The sequence below is a fragment of the Kogia breviceps genome, chromosome 20 (assembly GCF_026419965.1).
Source record: "Kogia breviceps isolate mKogBre1 chromosome 20, mKogBre1 haplotype 1, whole genome shotgun sequence".
NCBI classification, from domain to species: domain Eukaryota; kingdom Metazoa; phylum Chordata; class Mammalia; order Artiodactyla; family Physeteridae; genus Kogia; species Kogia breviceps.
The window spans coordinates 28,128,275-28,154,446 of NC_081329.1; the positions used below are offsets into that span (position 1 = coordinate 28,128,275).

Genomic DNA, 26,172 nt, shown 5'->3' on the forward strand with positions numbered 1-26,172 from the left:
TTGTCTTCAAATATTGCCCTCCTAAATTCTTTAGTGTATGCGTCAGCTCTAATCTTATAATTAGTGACCACAGAGTGTATAAGGAGTTGAAGAAATATGCCTGTAACAACAAGCAGTAACAAAAAGACAAGAACATCTAAAGACTATAGACTATATAGCAAAATGCATCATTTGCTATTATACGGAAAAAGAGTTTTGTATTGACAGGTTATGTTTCCCTTCAACACTGCAGTGGATGCTTCTGCCATTGCAGTAAGGGAAGATAAAGAAACACAAAGAAACACGCAATGAAACTTCAGTAAGGCAAGAAAAAGAAACACACAATGAGTGGAAAGGAAGATTAAAACTGTCTTTAATCAAATTCAACTTGGCCACGTGATTGGAGAATCCTAAGCAGTCTACCCCCGAAGTCTGCTAAAGCTCATTAATGAATGCATGTGAACCCAAATTCCATGGATTTCTATGTATAAACAATGAACAAATGGAAAATGAACTAAAATGTACAATTCCATATACATTGTTTCAAAAACATGAAATAGAGATAAATTTAACAGAATACGTGCAAGATCTGTACAATGAAAACTCACATTGCTCAGAGAAATGAAAGAAGATCGAAAGGGAGACATATCCCAGTTTCATGGATTGCAAGACACGATATTGCTAAGGTGTCAGCTCTACATCAACACTCCACACAGTCCCAATCCCAACCCCACCATCATTCTGTGGAAATTGACAAGCTGATACTATAATATATATGGGAATGCAAAGGACCTAGAATAGACAAAGCAATTAAAAAGAACAAAGGTGGAGCACATACACTAATTTTCTGTAAATTTCAAAATTTTCTATAAAGCTGAAATAATCAATATAATGCGGTATTTGGCCAAAGCATAAATATATCCCTTAATGAAACAGTATAGAGAATCCAAATATAAAGTATTTATAAGATCAGTTGATTCTCTGCCAATCAGAGATGTTAAGGCAGTTCAATGGGTGAAGAAAACCGTTCCAACAAAGGTATTGTATGAACTAGATATCCACGTACATAAAAAGAAAACTTTGACATCTTACCATACTCAAAAATGAACTTGAAATGGATCAAAGACCTAAATATAAAAGCGAAAATCCTAAAGCTTTTAGAATAAAACACAAGAGACAGTCTTTTTGACTCTGTGATAGGCAGAACTTTCTTAGATAAGGCAAATTAGAATGAGGTTTTAAAGAAAAATATGTAAGTTGTACTTAATCAAATTTAGAAACTTTTTCTTTTAGGCTCTTAAGAAAAATAAAATGAGAGACTGAAATGGGAGAAAATATTTACAATTCATATATGTTCAAACATATATATACGTATATATACATATGTGTATATATATATACATATACATATATATATAATCAAAAGCCAATTCAAAGGACTTTTATTCAAATACATCAAAAGACAAGAATTATGGTTTCTGGTCTGACATATGAGAAGTTTAGAAGTCACCACTTAGTCCTTACAAATAAAAAGCTAACCAACTTGGAAAAGAAACAGCTCTTCTTGCATTCATCAGAGATGTGAGGTCACAGAGCAAACAACTGCCCCACAAATTGGAAAAACCAACAGGTGAATGCAGAAAATCACAACTTACTAGAGTAGCAACCCACAAGCTAAAACCTTTTGGGAACCAGCATCTGGGTAGGAAAACCTGAACTGGAATTGACAAATTTCTGGAGTCTCTGTGTAGAACTCAGATAGTTTAAAACTCCAGGGGAACCCGATCATAGGAAGGTCCCCACACTTTTATGAGTTTTACCTGCAGAAACTTGAACTGGTTGTCACAGTGAATACTGGAGAGACGTCTAATGCTTCTGGCAGAGGGAGGAGAAAAGGAACCATTTTGAAATAGCCAGAACATTCTATTCTTAAGAAAGTCTGCCCTTACAAATGGAGTTGTATTGAAAAAGAAAAAAAAACCCAAACTAGAATAACCGAACATTTGATTAAGAGAGACAGTAAGAAGAAAAGCTAACAAAGGAATATTTAAACTTTGAGTACATGAATACACGAGTCAATAGATGAAATAAATAGCCTTTTTTTTTTTTTTTTTTTTTTTTTGTGGTACGCGGGCCTCCCACTGTTGTAGCATCTCCCGTTGCAGAGCGCAGGCTCCGGACGTGCAGGCTCAGCGGCCATGGCTCACGGGCCCAGCCGCTCCACAGCACGTGGGATCTTCCCAGACCAGGGCACGAACCCGTGTCCCCTACATCGGCAGGCGGACTCTCAACCAATGCGCCACCAGGGAAGCCCTAAATAGCCTTTTTAAAGTATAATATTTCTGCCTGTGGTGAAGCTGTTCATTGAAAATACGAATTAAAAATACCAGTAAGAAAAAACACAACACCAGGAAACTCAAACTTCTGATATTGGTAAATTACAGAGCTTAAAAGCAACTTGCTCCTGAAGACTGGAAAAGTTGATTGAAGGCACTGAATCTTGTAAAATACAAGTACGTATGGGGCCAGCATCCCAGTGAAATCTGGACAGACCAGACTGGCTTCTGGGACCACTTTTCTGGGGGCAGAAGTTTGGGGTTTTGCCATTTCAGACAGAGAAGCTGAGAGTCTGCATGCTGGCAGTGTGTAAATAGATTTATTATGAAAGCAAGAATATAGGAAAAATTTAGAAGAGAATGGTAGCTAATAAGAAATCTAATAACTATTTCCTCTAAGTTTTTAGCTCCACAGTAGTATGTAAATATTGTTCAGATTATATGGACTGTAGTGAAATGACACATTTCTTTTACAACCTACTGGCTGAGATGTTGATTTCAATAAGTCTCATGTAAAGTGTGGGATTACTGAAACTGGTTTTTAAGAAATGCTCATACTTCATAAATAAATTCTGTGTCACAGTTTTATATGATTGTACCTAATCATGCATGACTGAGTAACAAAGCATTTGTTTCCAGAATTGTACACATCCAGACTGCTGTGATCCTAGAACATGTAAAAAGAAAAAAAATAAAATATGTGGTTCGGGGGAATGCTGCACACGAGATTGCAAGGTAGGAGGCAATCTATATTTTATATGTTAGCATTAAATTTCTTTTTCTTAAAAAAAATTATTCATTATATTTGGCTGTGTTGGGTCTTTGTTGCTGCATGCAGGCTTTCTCTAGTTGCGGCGAGCGGGGGCTACTCTTCATTGTGGTGCGCGGGCTTCTCATTGCAGTGGCTTCACTTGTGTAGAATGGACTCTAGGCGCGCGGGCTTCAGTAGTTGTGGCGCATGGGCTCAGTAGTTGTGGTGCATGGGCTTAGTTGCTCCACGGCATGTGGGGTCTCCCTGGACCAGGGCTCGAACCTGTGTCCCCTGCATTGGCAGGCGAATTCTTTTTTTCTTAAATTTATTTATCTATTTTTGGCTGCATTGGGTCTTTGTTGCTGCGTGCAGGGTTTCTCTAGTTGTGTTGAGTGGGGGATACTCTTTGTTGCGGTGTGTGGGCTTCTTGTTGCGGTGGGTTCTCTTGTTGCAGAGTACAGGCTCTAGGCGCGTGGGCTTCAGTAGTTGTGGCTTGCAGACTCTAGAGCACAGGCTCAGTAGTTGTGGTGCATGGGCTTAGTTGCTCCGCAGCATGTGGGATCTTCCTGGACCAGGGCTCGAACCCGTGTCCCCTGCATTGGCAGATGGATTCCTAACCACTATGCCACCAGGGAAGTCCCATCATTAAATTTCTTGAAATACTTGTTCCAAGGAGATGGAAAACATGTCATTACTCTGTGCAGTCCTTCCCATCTTATTATATGCAGGCAGCATTGGAGCCCCTGTTACACTTCAGTCCACTCTGTAATCTGTCATTTCTAGGACTCTCCTGTGCATAATGCCTGACGCTTCTCTCTCCTGACTTGACTTCCCATTCCTATACCACATTACAAATCTTTCCTGTACCCACTGGGATTTCTCTGTGATCAACATACACCTTGGACAACCTTCTTAAGTTCTTATTTTATAAGACCATACTTAACATAGGGACAGGAAGATAGATTAGTTCTTTTTGTTGGCTAACTTCTCTTTACTGTCTTTTGGTAAAAATCCTCTGTACCTTCACAATTCATTCAGTTACTGTTATAACCATTCAGTTCCTTTTAATGAAAGCATTTAATGAACCCCTGAAAATTGCCCAACACCCAGCACAGTCCATTGGAACCCTAAGGAGAAAGAAACAAACTTGAACAAAGGTAAATGCACATATTCTTAAGACGGGAGGAAGAGCATGATTTAATCTTTAAAAAAACTTTCCCCAGGTTTATTGATATAATCAACATATAATTCTTTAGTTTAAGATGTACAACGTAATGATTTGCTCTAAGTATGTATTGTGAAATGATGACCACAATAAGGTTAGTTAACACATCCACCACTTCACATACTGAGAACATTTAAGATTTACTATGTTAGCAACTTTTAAGTATATAATAACATTATTGTTAACTACAGTCACCATGCAGTATGTTAGATCCCCAGATTTTTTTCATTTTATAGCTGAAAATTTGTACCCTTAACCTACATCTTCCCATTTTCCTCACCTAGCACCCACTGGCAACCACCAATCTACTCTCTGCTTTGAGGAGTTTGGCTTTTTTACATTTCACATGTGAGATTATACAGTATTTCTCTTTCTCTTGTCTGACTTATTTCAATTAGCATAATGTCCTCCAGGTTCCTACATGTTGTTGCAAATGGCAAGATTTCCTTATTTTTTATGGCTGAGTATTATTCCACACTACATTTCTTTTAATACATTAATCTATTGCTCCACACTTAGGTCATTTTCATATCTAGGCTATTGTGAGTAATGCTGCAATGAACATGGGGGTGCACCTACCTCTTCAAGACACTAGTATTATATCCTTCAGATATATATCCTGGATCAAAGTAGTTCTATTTTTAATTGAGAAACCTCCATATAGTTTCCCATAGTGACTGTAACAATTTACCTTCCCTCCAGTAGTGTGCCAGGGTTCCCTTTTCTCCACATCCTTGTAAACACTTGCTATTTGTTGCCTTTTTGACTATAGCCATTCTGACATGTGTGAGGTGATATCTCATTGTGATTTTGATTTGCATTTCCCTGATTACTTATGTTGAACATCTTTTCATGTGCCTTTTGGCCATCTGTGTGTCTTCTTTTGAAAGATGCCTATTCAGGCTCTCTGTCCATTTCAAAATCAAGTTGTCCATCCACATCTCTGCAAATGACCCCATTTTGTTCCTTTTTATGGCTCATTAATATTCCATTGTATATATGTACCACATTTTCTTTATCCATTCGTCTGTCAATGGGCATTTAGGTTGCTCCCATGACCTGGCTATTGTAAATATTGCCACAGTGAACACTGGGGTGCATATGTCTTTTTGAGTTATGGTTTTTCTGGTTATATACCCAGTAGTGGGATCGCTGGGTCATATGGTAATTCCAGTTTTAGTTTTCTAAGGAACCTCTATACTGTTCTCCATAGTGGCTGTATCAATTTACATTCCCACCAACAGTGAAAGAGGATTCCCTTTTCTCCACACCCTCTCCAGCATTTATTATTTGTAGATTTTTTTCATGATGGCCATTCTGACCAGTAGAGACTGTCATACAGAGTGAAGTAAGTCAGAAAGAGAAAAACAGATATCATACATTAACGCATATATGTGGAATCTAGAAAAATGGTACAGATGAACCTATTTGCAAGGCAGAAATTGAGACACAGAAGTAGAGAAGAAAAGTATGGACACCAAGGGGTGAAAAGGGGGAGTGGGATGAATTGGGAGATTGGGATTGACATATGTACACTAATATGTATAAAATAGATAACTAATGAGAACCTGCTGTATGTCACAGGGAACTCCACTTTGCTATACAGTAGAAACTAACACAACCTTGTAAGACAGCTATACCCCAATAAAACTATAAAACTAGTTCCTTGAAGTGTTAGGTAGGTTGTTTGCCTGAGATCATTTTTTGAATATAGGTGTTTATTATTATGAAAGTTCCACTCAGAAGTAAATTTCCTGCATCCCTTGGGTTTTGGAATGTTATTTCCATTTTTTATTTTCTCAAAATATTTTTGCTTCCTTTTAATTTCTATGTTGACACATTGTTTTATTCAGTAGTGTATTGTTTAATTTTCATAAATTTGTGAATTTTCAAGTTTTCTTTCATTGTGGATAGAAAAGATGCTTGATATGATTTCAGTCTTTTTAAATTTGTTAGCACTTGTTTTTGGCCTATGCTGTATCTTGGAGAATGTTCTATGTGCACTTGAGGAGAATATATATTCTGCTGCTATTGGATGGAGCATTCTGTGTATGTTTGTTAGGTCCATTAGGTCTATAATGTTGTTCAAGCCCATTGTTTTCTTGTGGATTTTTCTGTTATGGATGATCTAACCAATATTGAAAGTGTGGTAATGAAGTCACCTATTATTATTACTGTATTTGTGACTGTTTCTTCAGTTCTGTTAATGTTCGCTTTGTATATTTAGGTATTCTAAGGTTGGGTGCGTATGTATTTATAATTGCTATAAATATTGTTTATTTAAAGTCTTAAAGTCTATGTTATCTGATATAAATGTGGCCTCCCTGCTCTCTCTGATTGCCATTTACATGAACTACTTTTTTCCATCCCTTCACTTTCAGTTTATTTGTATCCTGAAGGCTTAAATGAGTTTCTTATAGGCAGCATATAGTTGAGTTTTGTTTTTACTCATTCATCTACTCTATGTCTTTTGATTGTTAAATATAATTCATTTACTTTCAAAGTAATTATTGATAAGGAAGGATTTGCTATTGCCACAGTGTTGTTTTCTGTTTGTTTTGTAGTTCTTTTGTCCCATTTTTCCTCTCTCGCTGTCTTACTTTGTGATTTTTTTTTTTGTGGTGTATGCTTTGATTCATTTCTCTTTATATTTTGTGTTTTGACTAAAAGTATTTTCTTTGTGATTTTCACAGGCTTATACAAAACATTTTATAGTCATAACAGCCTATTTAAGCTGATAATATCTTCAATTTCATACAAAAACTCTAAGCTTTTACTTTTCTCCCCCCACATTTCATGCTGTTAGTCATATTTTAACATTTAAAAATATTGTGTGTCCATGAACAAATTGTTGCAGCTACAGTTAATTAATGCTTTTGTCTTTTAACTTTTATACCAGAGTTAAAAGTAATTTACATACTACCACATTATGTATAGTATTGGAGTATCTGAATATTATTGAATACTTACTTTTGCCAGTGGTTTTTACCCTTTCATATGTTTTCATGATGCTATTTGGCATCATTTCATTTTGACTTGAAGAACCTTCTTTAAAGAGCCTTTTTTTTTTTCGGTAAGACAGCTCTAGTGGTGATGAACTTCCTCAGCATTTGTCTTTCTGGGAAAGTCTTATCTCGTCTTCATTTCTGAAGGGCAGCTTTACCAGGTATAGTATTCTTGGTTGGCAGATTTTTTTTTTTGAAAATATCCTCCTACTTTCTGTACTGCAAGGTTTCTGCTGAGTAGTCTTACAGTCTTATGTGGATTCCCCTGTGATAAGTTTCTTTCCTCTTCTGTCAGTATTTCTTTATTAAGTAAGCTTTCTGCCCTTTCTCTTTGCTCCTTCTGGGATTCCCATATGTATAGGTTGTTTCTTTCAACAATGTTCCATATATACCATAGAATTTATTTTTTTCTTCTTTGTTCTTCCAACTGGATAATTTCAAATAATTGTCTTTGAATTCACTGTTTCTTCTGCTTGATCAACTGTGCTTTTGCAGCTTTTTATATGAAAATTTTCAGTTCAGTCATTTCATTCTTCAGATCCAGAATTTATTTGGTTCTTAAAAAAAAATTTTCTCTCTTTGTTAGATGTCTCATTTTGTTCGTGTATTGTTTTCCTGATTTTTATTTATTTGCCTATCTATTCTCTCTTATAGTTCACTGAACTTATGATGATTATTTAAAATTTTTTTTTGTCAGGCAATTTGTGCATCTTCATTTCTTTGTGGTCTTCCACAGAGATATATTTTGGTCCTTTGGTGGTGTCTTGTTTCCTTGACTCTTTATGTTCCTTGATGCCTTGCATTGCTGTCTTCACATTTGAAGAAGTCATCATCTCCTCCAGTGTTTAGTAACTGGCCGTGGGAGAGAAAGAAGTCAGGCACCAGTCAGCCCAGCTAGAGTTCTGAGGGTCTCTCAGACCTTTTCTATGGGTGTGTATACTCCATTCCTCTTATTTCCTCATGGTAGGAAAGTTTAGGATTGTATGCTTTCTCTCAGTCTTGCAAAGCCAGTATAAATATGGAAAGACTCCTGTTTATTTTCCTTAAGGCTGTGCCCTGAAGTGTTCAAAGTTGTGCACCTTCCCCCAGTTCAGCAGAGTCCAGCCAGCTGCTAATATCCATGTGTCCTCCGCAGCATTCTGCACCCCGTTGGAGGCTTACGTGCACCATCTGCTGGAGAGTGTGGGTGCTGGCTATACAGGTGTGTGTGGAGTGCTGTAGGTGTTCTCTGGCTAGTTGTGGGTATCCTCAGGTGAGGCATCCTATTGGTTCATATGGAGGGCTCTTGCAGGAGCCTGCGAGCCAGTTATTAGGATACATGGCTGGTTGCTGTGATCCATACACTGTTGCTGTGAGCACCCATCCCTTTTTCCTACTCGTATGTGTCTCCACACTGCCAGTCCACTCAGTGTTCTGGGTGGGGGAAGACAAAAGTGGGCCTCGTGGCCAGTGTCTCACAAGGCTGGGGAAACCAGGCTCCTTACATCACTTTCACTTTCTCCTCTTGGAGAAGTCGCAGGCCACCTTGGAGAAGGGGTGATGTGGGTCAAGAGAAACTGTTGTTCTTACGCACGTCAATGCATCTACTCTCAGATGTTTTTACTCCAAAAGGGGACTGGAACCTTTTTGTTGGATTCCTGGGCTCCCATAAAGGTGTTCTTATCCATGGTATTTGGTTCTGTGTGAGTATGCAGCCAGGAATCTCCTATTCTCCCACCTTACTGATGCCACTTTCCTCTTCTTTCCCATTATTGGACATAGTATAGGATTAGTTATTGATATTAATAGTAACTTTAAAAATTAACCAACCTAGGGACCTTCAAGATGGTGGAGGAGTAAGACGTGGAGATCACCTTTCTCCCCACAAATACATAAAAAATACATCTACATGTGGAACACCTCCTACAGGAAACCTACTGAACGCTGGCAGAAGACCTCAGACTTCCCCAAAGGCAAGAAAATCCCCACGTACCTGGCCATGTGCCTGGCAGGGTCTTGGTGTTCCAGCTTGGTGTCATTCTGAGCCTCTGAGGTGGGAGAGCAGAAGTCAGGACATTGAACCACCAGAGACCTCCTGGTCCCATGTAATATCAATCGGCGAGAGCTCTCCCAGAGATCTCCGTCTCAATGCTAAGAAACAGCTCCACCCATCGGCCAACGAGTTCCACTGCTGGATGCCCCATGCCAAACAACTAGCAAGACAGGAACACAACCCCACCCATTAGCAGAGAGGCTGCCTAAAATTATACTAAGTTCACAGATACCCCAAAACACACCACCGGACAGCCCTACCCACCAGAAAGACAAAATCCAGCCCCTCCCACCAGAACACAGGCACCAGTCCCCTCCACCAGGAAGCCTACAAGACCCACTGAACCAACTTCATCCACTGGGGCAGACACCAAAAACAATGGGAACTACAAACCTGCAGCCTGCAAAAAGGAGACCCAAACACAGTAAGTTAAACAAAATGAGAAGACACAGAAATGTGCAGCAGATGAAGGAGCAAGGTAAAACCCCACCAGACAAAACAAATGAAGAGGAAATAGGAAGTCTACCTGAAAAATAATTCAGAGTAATGACAGTAAAGATGATCCAAAATCTTGGAAATAGAATGGTGAAAATACAAGAAACATTTCACAGGACCTAGAAGAACTAAAGAGCAAATAAACAATGATGAACAACACAATAAGTAAAATATAAAATTCTCTAGAAGGAATCAATAGCAGAATAACTGAGGCGGAAGACCGGATAAGTGACCTGGAAGATAAAATAGTGGAAATAATTACCGCAGAGCAGAATAAAGGAAAAAGAATTGACGACAGTTTCAGAGACCTCTGGGACAACATTAAATGCACCAACATTCGAATTATAGGGGTCCCAGGAGAAGAAGAGAAAAAGAAAGGGTCTGAGAAAATATTTGAAGAGATTATAGTTGAAAACTTCCACAACATGGGAAAGGAAGTCGTCAATCAAGTCCAGGAAAGGCAGAGAGTCCCATACAGGAAAAATACAAGGAGAAACATGCCAAGACACGTATTAATCAAACTATCAACAATTAAATACAAAGAAAAAATATTAAAAGCAGCAAGGGACAAGCAACAAATAACATACAAGGGAATCCCCCATAAGGTTAACAGCTCATCTTTCAGCAGAAATTCTACAAGCCAGAAGGGAGTGGCAGGACATATTTAAAGTGATGAAAGGGAAAAACCTACAACCAAGATTACTCTACCCAGCAAGGATCTCATTCAGATTTGATGGAGAAATTAAAACCTTTAAAGACAATCAAAAGCTAAGAAAATTCAGCACCCCCCAAACTAGCTTTACAACAAATGCTAAAGGAACTTCTCTAGGCAAGAAACACAAGAGAAGGAAAAGACCTACAAAAACAAACTGAAAACAATTAAGAAAATGGTAATAGGAATATACGTATTGAGAATTACCTTAAATGTAAATGGATTAAAATGCTCCAACCAAAAGACATAGACTGGCTGAATGGATACCAAAACAAGACCCATATATATATGCTGTCTAAAAGAGACCCACTTCAGACCTAGGGACACACACAGACTGAACATGAGGGAATGAAAAAAGGTATTCCATATAAATGGAAATCAAAACAAAGCTGGAGTAGCAATTCTCATATCAGACAAAATGGACTTTAAAATAAAGACTATTACAAGAGACAAAGAAGGACACTACATAATGATAAAGGAATCAATCCAGAAAGAAGATACAACAATTATAAATATTTATGCACCCATAATAGGAGCACCTCAATATATATGGCAAACCCTAACAGCTATAAAAGGGGAAATCGACAGTAACACAAAAATAGTAGGGGACATTAACACCCCACTTTCACCAATGGACAGATCATCCAAAATGAAAATAAATAAGGAAACACAAACTTTAAATGACACATTAAACAAGATGGAGCTAACTGATATTTATAGGACATTCCATCCAAAAACAACAGAATACACTTTCTTCTCAAGTGCTCATGGAACATTATCCAGGATAGATCATATCTTGGGTCACAAATCAAGCCTTGGTAGCAGATACTTGTCATAAATGAGAAAACTATCTAGAAACCCTCTTTCAGAGGCAGGGCAGTGGATGTTATATAATCTGGGTCTCTAGGACCTTTGAAGCCAGAACAAATTTGACTTAGTTTGTGTACGATAGTGATGATAGCCATAAGGAATTGGGATTTGGGTTGAGGAAAGGGTTTGCAGTCATGGTATTTATATGTTTGTTTTCAAAAGCAGATATGCATAAAGGGAACCCTGGAAGCTATGAGCTAACAGTAAGCACTGAAGAGATCAGAGATATATAATTGGACAAGTTATTTTTTACAGTTGTTTTCAATGTGGTACATGAAACAAACCTTCTCTTATGTGTCCTGCAAACTTTTTTCTAAATGTTTATGAGGCATATTTATTGTTTTGTAAGTGGTTGCTGATTTCTGCTTTAAGGATGGCATATGGAGAAACCAGTCTGCCCATGTGAGCATATCCTTAGTGGGTTGAAAGTAATTTTTATAATAATTACTTAGCTCTACTTTCTTTCTTTTTTATAATTTATGGTAGTCTGCTTATCTTTGAGTTTCTCATATCTCTCACAAGCAATACCCACTCCTTTATGCACAACAAATTCAATCACCTAAATGTCTGTGCAATGCTTAAGTAGTTAACAAGAAGACAATTTCCTCATTGCTCTTAGCAACTTAGAAAAAATGGATGGAAACTTCAAGCCTGAAGAGAAAGAAAACTTGGGTATCATTTATATGTAATTTTTTCTTATGTTTCTTTTCTCTTCCAGATAAAACCAGTTAATACACCTTGTAGGCAACCAGTTGATGAATGTGATTTTCTAGAATTCTGTGATGGGAGTAATGCACACTGTGTGCCTGACACTTATGCACGTGATGGACAGAGTTGTGATTCTGGCGACTCCTTCTGTTATAAAGGACGATGTCGGTCATTTACCAGACAGTGCAGAAAATTAATTGGAGGAGGTAATGACCGCAATTTTCTTCTTAGTTCCTAAATTCTGATGATCCCAAGCTCTGTTATTTAATGCTATAAAACAAAAATGTAAGTGTAATTTTAAAATAAGTGTATCCTATTAGTAGGCCTAATGTATATTAGTGTTAAAAGAAGTAAAGTTTTCTTGATTCTGAGAAAAAACTTCTGAATTTATAAGGAATCCTTATTTGTACAAGGGAGAGACCTCAAGTGGAAATGCAGCTTCTTGGAAGATTATATTGACAAAAAAATTAAGTAATAGTCAACCTAAGAAAGAAATAGAGAATTTTATTCAAGCCAATCTGAGGATTATAACCCAGGAGATAGTCTTCCAGAAAGCTCTGAGAACCGTTCTGCCCATTAGAGGTCAAGGCACAGTTATATATGTTTTCAAGACAAAGGGTTATACATGAAAGTAACATACTGACAGTATACATAGTCCAGATCTGCGTGTAGAAGACAGGTAGTGGTTCATCATGAACCCTTACAGGATTGAGAAAGGAATGTTATCTCCTAAGGAGTTACCTTGCTGACGCCAGGAGAACATTGCTGTTTTTGTTTTGACACATAAAGCAATGTGAGTGCAAAACAAACAGTTACGTCAGGGTTTCTCCACCTCAGCACTGTGGATATCTTAGGCCGGGCAGTTCTTGCTGTGAGGGGTGTGGGATCCTGTGTATTTTAGCATTTTTAGCAGCATTCATGGCCTTTTCCTTCCAGACACAATGCCTGCAGGCCTTTGTGGTTTTCACAGCTGGTGTGGAATTGATACTGGCTTCTAGAGGGTGGAAGTCCGGGTTGCTACTAAATATCCTACCATGCACAAAACAGCCCCTATAAGAAAGAATTATCTGACCCCAAATATAAGGACTTACCAGATGCCATCTCATTAATTGCTTTCTGGCTGTTTTGTAGTTCCACTGAGAAAATATTTGCAAATCGTACATCTGATAAGAAATTAATATCCAGAATATATAGAAAACTCCTAAAACTCAGCAACAGAAAACAAACAGCCCGATTCAAAATCAGGCAAATGACTTGAATAGATATTTCTCTAAAGAAGACATGCAGATGGCCATTAAGCATATGAAAAGAAGCTCAACATCACTAATCATTAGGGAAATGCACATCAAAACTATGAGATACCACCTCACACCCATTAGGATGGCTGCTGTCAAAAAAACCCAGAACACAACAAATGTTGATGAGGATGTGGGAAAATTGCAACGGTTGTGCACTGTGGGTGAGAACGTTAAAATGGCATCACCACTATTCTGTGTATGGAGATTGCTCAGATTATTAAAAATAGAATTACCATATGACCCAGCAATTCCTCTTCTGGGTATACCCCAAAGAATTGAAGGCAGTGTCTGGAAGAGATATTTATGAACTCATGTTCATAGCAGCATTATTCACAATAGCTAAAACTTGGAAGCAACCCAAATGTCCATCAGTGGATGAATGGATAAAGCAAACTGTGCTGTATATAAACACTGGAATATTATTTAGTCTTAAAAAGGATGGAAATTTTGCAACAAAGTACAACATGGAGGAACCTTGAGGACATTATGCTAAATGAACTAAGCCAGTTACAAAAAGACAAATGCTGTATAATTCTACTGAAATGAGGTACTTAGTAATCAATATCACAGATACAGAAAGTAGAATGGTAGTAGCTGGGGCTTGGGGAAGGGAAGAATGGAGAGTTGTTATTCAATAGGTATAAAGTTTCCATTTTAGAAGATAAAAGGAGTTATGGAGATGGATGGTAGTGATGGTTGCACAACAGTGTGAATGTACAATGAACCACTGAACTGAACACTTAAAAATAATTAAATGGTAAACGTTGTTATGTGTATTTTAACACAATAAAAATTTTTAGAAAACAAAAACCAATTTATTTGATATATAGTACCTACCTCTTTTTAAATTTCTTTAAAATAATCCAACTACATATTTTTAAAGCTTCATTGCATCATTTCCTTACTCTGAAGCCCATTAGCAATTAGTGTTTTACCACTTTATCATCATATTTTATATAGTTAGATCTAAATCTTTAATTTCTTGAAGCTTGGGGACTATTTCCTCCCATCCTCTGTGCTTTCATGAGCATCTAAAATAGAATTCATAGGTAGTAAATATATGTGGATTTTTTTTTTTAAGCGGGGGGACAAAAAGGAAGGATCCCTTATGCCAACACAGTGCTGATGTCACTCACTTCAGCACTTCATATATGGCAAGTCTAGTGATCATCAACTTCTTCAGCTTCTGTTTGTCTGGAGAGATTTTCTCCTTAATTTTTAAATTGAAGTATAGTTGATATACAGTAATATTATATGTTACAGGTGTACAATATAGCAATTCACACCTTTAAAGTTTATACTACTTTTATAGTTATCATAAAATATTGCCTATATTCCCCACATTATACAATATATCCTTGTAGCTTATTTTATACCCAATTTATACCCCTTAACCTCCTACCCCTATATTGACCCTCTCCCCTTGCCTGTCCCCCTGGTAACCACTAGTTTGTTTTCTGTATCTGTGAGTCTGCTTCTTTTTTGTTATAGTCACTACTTTGATATATTTTTTAGATTCCACATATAAGTGATATCATACAGTATTTGTCTTTCTCTGACTTATTTCAGTTAACAGTGACCTCCAAGTGCATCCAAGTTGTTGCAAATGGAAAAACTTCATTCTTTTTTATGTTTGAGTACTATTCCATTATGTGTGTTTGTGTTTGTGTGTGTACTCATACACCACATCTTTATCCATTCATCTGTTGATGGACACTTTGGTTGCTTTGACAATTGTAAATAGTGCTTCTATGGACATTGGGAGGCATGTGTCTTTTTGAATTAATGTTTTTGTGGGGGGTTTTTTTGGATATATATCCAGGAGTGGAAATGCTGGGTCATGTGGTAGTTCTACTTTTAGTTTTTTAGGACCTCCATACTGTTTCCCTCAGTGGCTACCCCAGTGTACATTCCCACCAGTAGTGTATGATGGTTCCCTTTTCTTCACGTCCTCCCCAACAGTTGTTATTCATTTTCTTTTTGATGATAGCCATTCTGACCAGTGTGAGGTGATACTGTGGTTTTGATTTGCATTTCCCTCGTGATTAGCGATGTTGACCATGTTTTCATGTACTTGATGGCCATCTGCATTTCTTTTTGGGAAAATTTCTGTTCAGTTCTTCTGCCCATTTTTTAATCGGGCTCTTTGTTTGTTTGTTTTAATGTTGAGTTGTCTGAGCTTTTTATATATGTAGGATATTAATCCCTATCTGTCATATCATTTGCAAATGTTTTCTCCCAGTCTGTATATTGTGTTTTCATTCTGTTTATGGTTTCCTTTGCTGTGCAAAATCTTTTAAGTTTAATTAGGTCCCGTTTGTTTATGTTTGCTTTTATCTCCTTTGTTTTAGGAGAGAACAAAAAAAAATATTCCTGCGATTTATATCAAATAGTGTTCTGCCCATGTTTTCCTCTAGGAGTTTTTTGGTGTCCAGTCTTACATGTAGGTCTTTAATGCATTTTGAGTTTATTTTTGTATCTGGTGAGAGAAAATGTTTTAATCATTCTTTCACGGGTAGCTGTTCAGTTTTCCTAGGACCACTTGTTATTGAAGAGACTGTCTTTTCTCTGTTGTATATTTTTGTCTCCTTTATTGTAGACAATAAGTGCATGGGTTTATTTCTGGGCTCTCTATAGTGTTCTATGTGTCTGTTTTTGTGCCTTCACAATACTGGGTCTTGTTTTTGTATCCATTCAACCACCGTGTATCTTTTGGCTGGAGCATTTATTCCTTTTCCTTTAAGGTAATTATCGATATGTATATTCATACTGCCATTTGTTAATTGTTGTGGGTTTGTCTTTCTCAGTCTTTTTAGTCCTTTCTTCTTCTTTCGTTCTCTTCTCTTGTGATTTGATGACTATCTTTGTGTTATGTTTGGATTCCTTTTTCCTTTTTGTGTATATCTAATATCGATTTTTTGGTTCATGGTTACTGTGAGATTTTTGTATAACAGTCTATATATATTTGTGATTGTTTCAAGTTGCTGATCTCTTAATTTCAAACACATTTTAAAAATCCTGTTTTTGTATTTTCCTCCCCTTGCAATTACTGATTTCTCTGAATTCTTTTGATATTATATTTTATATCTAATTGTTTTGTGTATCCCTTAACTGTTTATTGTGGATATAAATGATTTTACTACTTTTGTCTTTTAACATCCATACTAGCTTTGTGTGTGCATGATTTCCTACCTTTACTATACCTTTATCTTACCAGTGAGGTTTTTCATTTTGTAATGTTCTTGTTTCTAGTTGTGACCTTTTCTTTGTTGCCTAGAGAAGTTCCTTTAACATTTTTTGTAAAGCTGGTTTGGTGGTGCTGAACTCTTTTACCTTTTGCTTGTCTGTAAACCTTTTGATCTCTCCATCAAATCTAAATGAGAGCCTTTCTGGGTATTCTTCTTTGTAGGTTTTTCCATTTCATCACTTTAAATATATTGAGCCACTCCCTTCTGGCCTGCAGTTTCTGCTGAAAAATCAGCTGATAGCCTTATGGGGGTTCCCTTCTATGTTATTTGTTGCTTTTAATGTGTTGCTTTTTTCTATGTCTTTAATTTTTGGCAGTTTGATTAATATGTGTCTCAGTGTGCTGCTCCTTGGGTTTCTCTTGTATGTGACTCTCTGTGCTTCCTGGACTTGAGTGAATGTTTCCTTTCTTATTTAGAGAAGTTTTTGGCTATAATTTCTTCAAGTATTTTCTCAGGTCCTTTCTCTCTCCTCCTTCTGGGACCCCTAATGTGAATATTATGTGCTTTATGTTGTCTCAGAGGTCTCTTAAACTGTCCTCATTTCTTTTCATTAGTTTTTCTTTTCAGCATAAGTGATTTCCACTACTACTCTGTCTTCCAGCTCACTTATTTGTTATTCTGCCTCATTTAGTCTACTATTGATTCCTGCTAGTGTATTTTTCATTTCAGTTATTTTTTAAAAATTATTTTATTTTTGGCTGCATTATATCTTCGTTGCTGCTTGCGGACTTTCTTTATTTGCGGTGAGTGGGGACTACTCTTCATTGCGGTGCATGGGCTTCTCATTGTGCTGGCTTCCCTTGTTGCAGAGTATGGGCTCTAGGTGCATGGGCTTCAGTAGTTGTGGCTTGCAGGCTCTAGAGTGCAGGCTCAGTAGTTGTGGTGCATGGGCTTAGTTGCTCTGCAGCACGTGGGATCTTCCGGGCCGGGGCTGGAACCCACGTCCCCTGCATTGACAGGCAGATTCTTAACACTCCACCACCAGAGAAGCCCATCATTTCAATTATTGTATTCTTCATCTCTCTTTGGTTGTTCTTTATATTTTCTAACTCTTTGAACTACTGAACCTCTTAATTCATCCTTGTATTATTTTCTCTGTATCATTAAATTGTTTACCTGTTTTCTTTTGTAGTTTTCTGAGCATCTTTAGAACAATTATTTTGAATTACCTGTCAGACATTTCCTGGACTTCTACTTCTTTGGGGCCATTTTCTGGAGGTTTATTGTGTTCTTTTGGTTGTGTCATATTTTTCATGATCCCTGTAGATCTGCATATGTGTCTGCACATTTGAAGAAAGTGTCACCATAAATTTTGCATCATCTTAATGCTGTCCCTGTATAGAATCTGGGCGAGTTGGAAAGTTTTAATTAAATTTAATCAAATCAATATTTTGACTGCAGCAAATCAATCAGAAGCTAAGTACTTATTGGTTAGTTGAGGAGCTGGTGTTTTCGAAAGAGAATTGCTAATTATGGTGGATTCTTCTCACAGATCTGTTTTGGCCTGTTTTGTAGTGTATTGTATATGTACGGATTGTGTCTTTTAGGAGAGAGAGTGAAGTTTTTATAGATCATGTTCTCCAACTATAAAAATCTGTGAAATTGCTAAGGAGAATTCCCTTGTCAGTTAAAAGTAGTGACAACAAAAGATCTCAGTTCTTATTACATGTGATTAAAATGAGCAACACTACCCACCTCTAAATCATCAAGTCAGAGTGATGGGGCAGCTTTAAATATCTTTTAATTTTTCATGATCTTAAAATTAGATATAACTATTTTAAATGGCCAAAGTAGATGAACATTCACATCCTTCCTAATTTTAAAATTCAATAGTTCTTGTTTAGTGATTGTTAGGATACTAGGGAACAAAGCTGAGGACTCTAGTGTGGAATAGGAACAGTTGGGCTTCTTATCAGTATTGCATTATAAATCCCATCTCTTTCCTCTTTTTTTTGTGAGAGCAAACTTTATTTTCACATTTGGTAGGTAACTAAGGCAGAACATAAATAGTTTAGAGGAATAGAGAGGCAGTGACTGCTTATTTCTCTAATAGTATATAGCCATTTGAGTAATGCTGCTCTTCGTGTAATTAATCTTGATCTATCCCCAGCAACTTTTTAATGTGAGGGAATTATAAACCTTCCTAGGGATAACATTATAATTTCCAGACTGAGTCTGTTATTTCTATCATGATAATTGGAACTGTGTGTTGTAATTTACTTACTTAAGTTTCTTTTTTTCTTTTAGCATCTAGAGGTGCTCCATTTGCTTGTTTTGATGAAATAAATTCCAGAGGAGATAAATTTGGAAACTGTGGCCGAAACAATTGTGATTACCCGTATGTATTTAGAAAATTATAATTTTGTTTGGAATGTAGGTTGTATATTGCTAAGATTCTGGAACATGTTATGTACAAGCTAAGATGCCATTTTATAACAAGTTTTCTCTGTTTCATGATCTGAGCTGAACAGTATTACCTATTTCCTACAAACAACATGTGTTCAGTACCTATAATGTTAGAATAATGACCATAAAAATCACCTGTGTTTATTGATGGGATGAGGTAGGCATTGTGTTAGGTCCTTTATATTCATTATATATTTATGCTATATATTATAAATATATATTTATATACATCAAATATTTGTAGTTAGAATTATTTATCCCATTGTACTGATGAAAAAAATCAAAGACCAATGATCATTTGCTCAAATTTCAGAAGCTAATATAGAACAGATCATAGCTGTCAGATTGCAAAAATGATTAATTTTTCCCTTGCTACATTTCTGCACAAAACAAAAAGAGCCACATCATACATGAGTCAGTGTGCTCAAAAAAATTTACTTAGAGAAAATTTTTGAAATATGGATTTAAGTTAGTAAAATACTTAAAAAATTTAGCTATATCAGCAATCTACATTATTTCTGTAAATAATAAGAAACTTTTCTTCTCCGTTATGCTTCTAGCAATATGTTATGTGGAAAATTAGTTTGTACCTGGCCTCACAAAGCTTTAGTAAGACGCACAAATTTATCTGTGATTTATACACATGTACGAGATGACATATGTACATCAACATTTCTAAACACAGAGAAGAAACCTAGAGATACAATGACCACAGTTGAAAAACCTGAAGACAGAGATCAAACATTTGTAGAAGATGGCACTATGTGTGGTCCTGAAATGGTAATTATAACTGAATATTTTAAGTGTTTAAAAAAAATTTTTTTATGCTTGTACTCATTTTGCCAGTATACCAACCAATGCATTTTAAACCAGCCTTATTGAGGTATCATTTGCCATAACATTCATGCATGGTAAGTGTACAATTCATCGCTTTTGATTAATTTATAGAGTTGCACAACCATCACCACATTCAGTTTTAGACCATGCTATCACCCTCCCAGATTTCCCTGTTGCCCATATTGAACACCTCACCCCTAAGCAACACCCCTATTATTAACATCTAACAACAGTATGGTACATTTGCTATAATCAATGAAGCAATGTTGATACATTATTTTTAATTGAATTTCATGCTTCATTCAGATTTTCTTGGCTTTTACCTAGTGTCCTTTTGCAGGATTCCACTCAGAATACCACAAGATATTTATTAAATGTGTGTCCTTAAGCTCCTCTTGACAATTTATCAAAATTTCCTTGTTTTTGATGGCCTTGACACTTTGGAGTAGAACTGGTTGATATTCTGTAGAATGTCCCTCAATTTGGATTTCTGTAATGTTTTTCTTGTGATTAGATTGGGTTTGTGTGTTCTTGGGAGTAAAATGTACAGGTAAAGTGCCCTTTCATCATATCAAGTATATGTGCATGTTGACGTTAACCTTGATTACCTGGCTGAGGTAATGTTTCCAGATTTCTCACTGTGAAATTACTCTTTTCCCCCTCTTTCCATATTACACTTTATTTTAAAAAGTCACTATGTATATACCAGACTTAAAAAGTAGGAAGTTATGTTCCATCTTATTGAGGGTTTGGGATCTACATACATTTTTTATTGAGGTATAGTTGATTTATGATATTATAAAAGTTCCAGGTATGCAACAGAGTGATTCAACATTTTTATAGATTATACTGTAAAATTATTATAAAATATTGGTTATAGTCCCTTTGCTGTACAATATATACTTGTAGTTTATTTATTTTATATATATTCTTAATCACCTATGCCTCTCTTTCCCCTCCCCACTTCCCTATCCCCACTGGTAACGACTAGTTTGTTTTCTATACCTGTTTCTGTTTTGTTATGTTCACTCATTTCATATTTTAGATTCCATATATGTGATAATATATAGTATTTGTCTTTCTCTTTCTGACTTATTTCATTAAGCATAATACCCTCAAGGTCCATCCATGTTGTCACAAAAGGCAAAATTTCATTTGTATTTATGGCTCAGTAATGCTCTATTGTATATATATACCACATCTTCTTTATCCATTCATCTGTTGATGGACACTTAGGTTGCTTCCATATCTTAGCTATTATTAATAATGCTGCTATGAACATTGGGGTGCATATATCTTTTTGAATTAGTGTTTTCATTTTCTTTGGATGTATATTTAGGTATGGAATTGATGGATCACATGGTAATTCTATTTTTAGTTTTTTGAAGACCCGCCATACTGTTTTCCACAGTGGCTATAGCAAAATACATTCCCACCAACAGTGCACTATGGTTTCCTTTTCTCCACACCCTTTTCAGCATTTATTATTTGTAGACTTTTGATGATAAACATTTGACAGGTGTGAGGTGATAATCTCATTGTGGTTTTGATTTGCATTTCTCTGATCATTAACATGTTTTTACATTTATCTTTTAATTTTATTGGAGTATAGTTGATTTACAATGTTGTGTTAATTTCAGGTGTGCAGCAAATTGATTCAGTTATACATGTACTATACTCATTCTTTTCTTAGATTATTTTCTTGTATAGGTTCTTCCAGAATATTGAGTAGAGTTCCCTGTGCTACACTGCAGATCCTTGCTGGTTTTCTATCTTGTATATAGTAGCGTGTGTATAGTCATCCCAAGCTCCTGACTTATCCCTCCCCCCCATGTTTCCCCTTTGGTAACCATAAGTTTGGTTTTGATACCTGTAAGTCTGTTTCTGTTTTGTAAATAAGAATTTGTTTCATTTTAAAAATTAGATTAGACATATGAGTGATATCATATGATAGTTATCTTTCTCTGTCTGACTTAGTTCACTTAATATGAAAATTCTCTAGGTCCATCCATGTTGCTGCAGATGGCATTATTTCATTCCTTTTTATGGCTGAGTAATAGTCCATTGTATATATGTACTACATCTTCTTTATCCATTTTTCTCTAGATGGACATTTAGGTTGCATCCAAATCTTGGCTATTGTAAATAGTGCTGCAATGAACATTGGGGTACATGTATCCTTTCAGATTTTGGTTTTCTCTGGATATATGCCCAGGAATGGGATTGCTGGATCATATGGTAGTTCTACTTTTTGTTTTTTAAGTAACTTTCATACTGTTCTCCACAGTGGTTGTACCAATTTACATTCCCACCAACAGTGTAGAAGGGTTCCCTTTTCTCCACACCATCTCCAGAATTTATTGTTTGTAGACTTTTTGTTGATGGCCATTCTGACTGGTGTGAGGTGATACCTTTTGTAGTTTTGATTTGCATTTCTCTGATAATTAGTGATGTTGAGCATCTTTTCATGTGCTTTTTGGCCATCTGTATGTTTTCTTTGGAGAAATGTCTATTTAGATCTTCTATCCATTTTTTATTGGGTTGTTTGCTTCTATGACATAGAGCTGCATGAGCTGTTTGTATATTTTGGAGATTAATCCCTCGTTGGTAGCTTTGTTGGTAAATATTTTCTCCCACTCTGTGGGTTGTCTTTTCATTTTGTTTATGGTTTCCTTTGCAGTGCACAAACATTTAAGTTTAATTAGGCCCCATTTGTGTATTTTTGTTTTTATTTCCATTACTCTAGGAGAGGGCTCAAAAAATATTTTGCTCTGATCTATGTCAAAGAGTGTTCTGCCTGTGTTTCCCTCTTAAGAGTTTTATAGTATCTGGTCTTATATTTAGGACTTTAATCCATTTTGAGTTTATTTTTGTGTATGATGTTAAAGAATGTTCTAATTTCATTCTTTTACATGTAGCTGTCCGGTTTTACCAATACCACTTACTGAAAAGACTGTCTTTTTTCCATTGTATATTCTTGCCTCATTTGTCATAGATTAATTGACTATAGGTGTGTGGGTGTATTTCTAGACTAAAGGAGACAGTAGAGAAAAATGTTCCAGACAAAGAAGCAAAATAAAAACCCACAAGAACAACTAAATGAAGTGGAGATAAACAAACTACCTGAAAAAGAATTCAGAGTAATGATAGTAAAGATCATCCAGGATCTCAGAAAAAGAATGGAGGGACAGACCAAGAAATTACAAGAGATGTTTAACGAAGAGCTAGAAGATTTAAAGAACAGATAGAGATGAACAATACAATAAGTGAAATGAAAAATACACTAGAAGGAATCAATAGCAGAGTAACTGAGGCAGAAAAACGAATAAGTGAGCTGGAAGACAGAATGGTAGAAATCACTGCCATAAGACAGAATAAAGAAAAAAGAATGAAAAGAAATGAGGGACGTCTAAGAGACTTCTGGCACAACATTAAATGCACCAACATTTGCATTAAAGGGGTCCCAGGAGGAGAAGAGAGAGAGAAAGGGCCTGAGAATATTTTTGAAGAGATTATAGCCAAAATTTCTGTAACTTGAGGAAGGAAATGGTCACTCAAGTCCAAGAAATGCAGAGAATCCCATACAAGAGAAACCCAAGGATTAATACACTGAGACACATATTAATGAAACAAATAAAAATTAAAGACAAGAGAAAATATTAAAAGCCACAAGGGAAAATCAACAAATAACACACAAGGGAACCCTGATAAGGCTATCAGCTGATTTTTCAGCAGAAACTCTGCAGGCCAGAGAGAATGGCTCTGTATATTTTAAATGATGAAAGGGAAAAACCTACAGCCAAGAATATGCTACCCAACAAGGCTCTCATTCAGATCTGATGGAAAAATCAAAAGTTTTCCAGACAAGCAAAAGCTAAGAGAATTCAGCACCACCAAACCAGCATTACAAAAAATCCTAAAGGAAATTCTCTAGGCAGAAAAGAAAAGGCCACAACAAGAAAAGAGAAAACTATGAATGGAAAAGCTCACCATTAAAGGCAAACATAAAATAAAGGTAGGAATTCATCCACACACAAATATGATATCAAAACAAGCAATTGTGAGAAGAGGAGAGTACAAATACAGGATATTGGAAATGCATTTGAAACTAAGAGATCAATAACTTTAAACAGTCTGGTATACATATAGACTGCTATATCGAAACCTCATGGGAACCACAAAACAAAAATCTACAATAAATACACAGACAACAAAGAAAAAGCAATCTAAGCACATCACTAAAGGTAGACATCAAATCACAACATGAGAACAAAAGACAAAGGGAGAAAAAAGACCCCCCCAAAAATCCAAAACAGTTAAAAAATGGCAGTAAAAACATACATATCAATAATTACCTTAAATGTAGACGTATTAAATACTTCAACCAAAAGTCCTAGAATGGCTGAATAAATATAAAAACAAGACCTATATATATGCTGTCTACAAGAGACCCACTTCAGATCTAAGGACACATACAGACTGAAAGTGAGGGGATGGAAAAAGATAATCCATGGAAATGGAAATCAAAAGAAAGCTGGTGTAGCAGTATTCATACCAGAAAAAATAGATTTTAAAATACAGAATGTTACAAGAGGCAAATCAGGGACAGTACATAATGATCAAGGGATAAATACAAGAAGAAGATATAACAATTGTAAATATATATGCACTCAACATAAGAGCACCTCAATATATAAGGCAAATGCTAACAGCCATAAAAGGAGAAATCGACAATAATACAATGATAGTGAGGGATTGTAACACCCCACTTTCATCAATGGACAGATCATCCAGATAGAAAACCAATAAAGACACAAGCCTTAAATGACACATAGACCAAAGACCCTTAATTGATATTTATAGAACATTCCATTTGAAAGCAACAGAATACACTTTCTTCTCAAGTGCTCATGGAACATTCTCCAGGATAGACCATACCTTGGGTCATGAAGCAAACCTCAGTAAACTTAAGAAAATAGAAATCATATCAAGCATCTTTTCTGACCAAAATGCTATGAGACAATATATCAATTAAAGGGAAAAAAACTGTAAAAAAATATAAACACATGGAGGCTAGACAGTATGCTACTAAATAACCAAGAGATCACTGAAGAAATCAAAGAGGAAATCAGAAAATACCTAGAGACAAATTACAATGAAAACATGATGATCCAAAACCTATGGGATGCAGCAAAAGCAGTTCTAAGAGGGAAGTTTACAGCAATACAAACCTACCTCAAGAAACAAGAAAAATCTCAAATAATCTAACCTTACACCTAAAGGAATTAGAGAAAGAAGAACAAACAAAACCCAAAGTTAGTAGAAGGAAAGAAATGATAAAGATCAGAGCAGAAATAAATGAAATAGAGACCAAAAAATAGCTAAGATCAATGAAACTAAAAGTTGGTTCTTTGAGAAGTTAAACAAAATTGATAAACCTTTAGCCAGACTCATCATGAAAAAAAAGCAGAGGACTCAAGTCAATAAAATTAAAATTGAAAAAGGACAAGTTACAACTGATGATTATGAATTTTCAGCATCTTTTTATTTGCCTGTTTGCCTTCTGTATGTCTTCCTGGGAAAAATGTCTATTCAGGTCTTCTGTTCATTTTTTAATTGAGTAGTTTGGGTTTTTTATATTTAGTTGTATGAGCTGTTTATATATTTTGCGTATTAACCCCTTGTTGGTCATATCATTTGTAAATATTTTCTCCCATTCAGTAGGTTTTCTTCATTTTGTCAATGGTTTCCTTGCTGTGCGAAATAAACAAACAGGACCTGATACCCTGGTATCAGGGTGATACTGGCCTCTTAGAATGATTTTGGATACATTTCTTTCTCTGCAATTTTTTTAGAATAATTTGAGAAAAATAGCTGTTAACTCTCTTCCAAATATTTGGTAGAATTTTACTGTGAATCCATCTAGTCCTGGACTTTTGTTTGTTGGGAGTGTTTTTAAATTACTGATTCTGTTTCGTACTGGTAATTGGTCTGCTCAGATTTTGGTTTTACCCCTTATTCAGTCTTGGGAAATTGTATATTTCTAGGACTTTGTCCATTTCATTGTCATATAATTTTTGGACTATCTTTTATGATCCTTTGTATTTCTGTTGTATTCGTTGTAACTTTTTTTTCCATTTCTGGTATTATTGATTTGGGCCCTCTCTCTTCTTTTTCTTGATGGGTCTGGCTAAAGGTTTATTAACTTTGTTTCTTTTTCAAGGAACCAGCTCTTGTTTCACTGGTCTCTTCTATGGTGTGTGTGGTTTT

At 36.0% G+C, this 26,172-nt stretch overlaps 1 protein-coding gene across 8 annotated transcripts in view; it reads left to right on the forward strand.

The window, feature by feature from the left end:
* The window catches only part of ADAM18 (ADAM metallopeptidase domain 18), an 84,943-nt gene that overhangs the window by 36,875 nt on the left and 21,896 nt on the right, over positions 1-26,172 (forward strand). For all 8 annotated transcript variants that reach the window (XM_067022788.1, XM_067022789.1, XM_067022790.1 and 5 more), the window contains 4 exons: positions 2,955-3,050; positions 12,124-12,319; positions 18,907-18,997; positions 19,626-19,845. In XM_067022788.1, the coding sequence (XP_066878889.1) occupies positions 2,955-3,050; positions 12,124-12,319; positions 18,907-18,997; positions 19,626-19,845 (603 nt within the window). The remainder of the gene's footprint in view (positions 1-2,954; positions 3,051-12,123; positions 12,320-18,906; positions 18,998-19,625; positions 19,846-26,172) is intronic.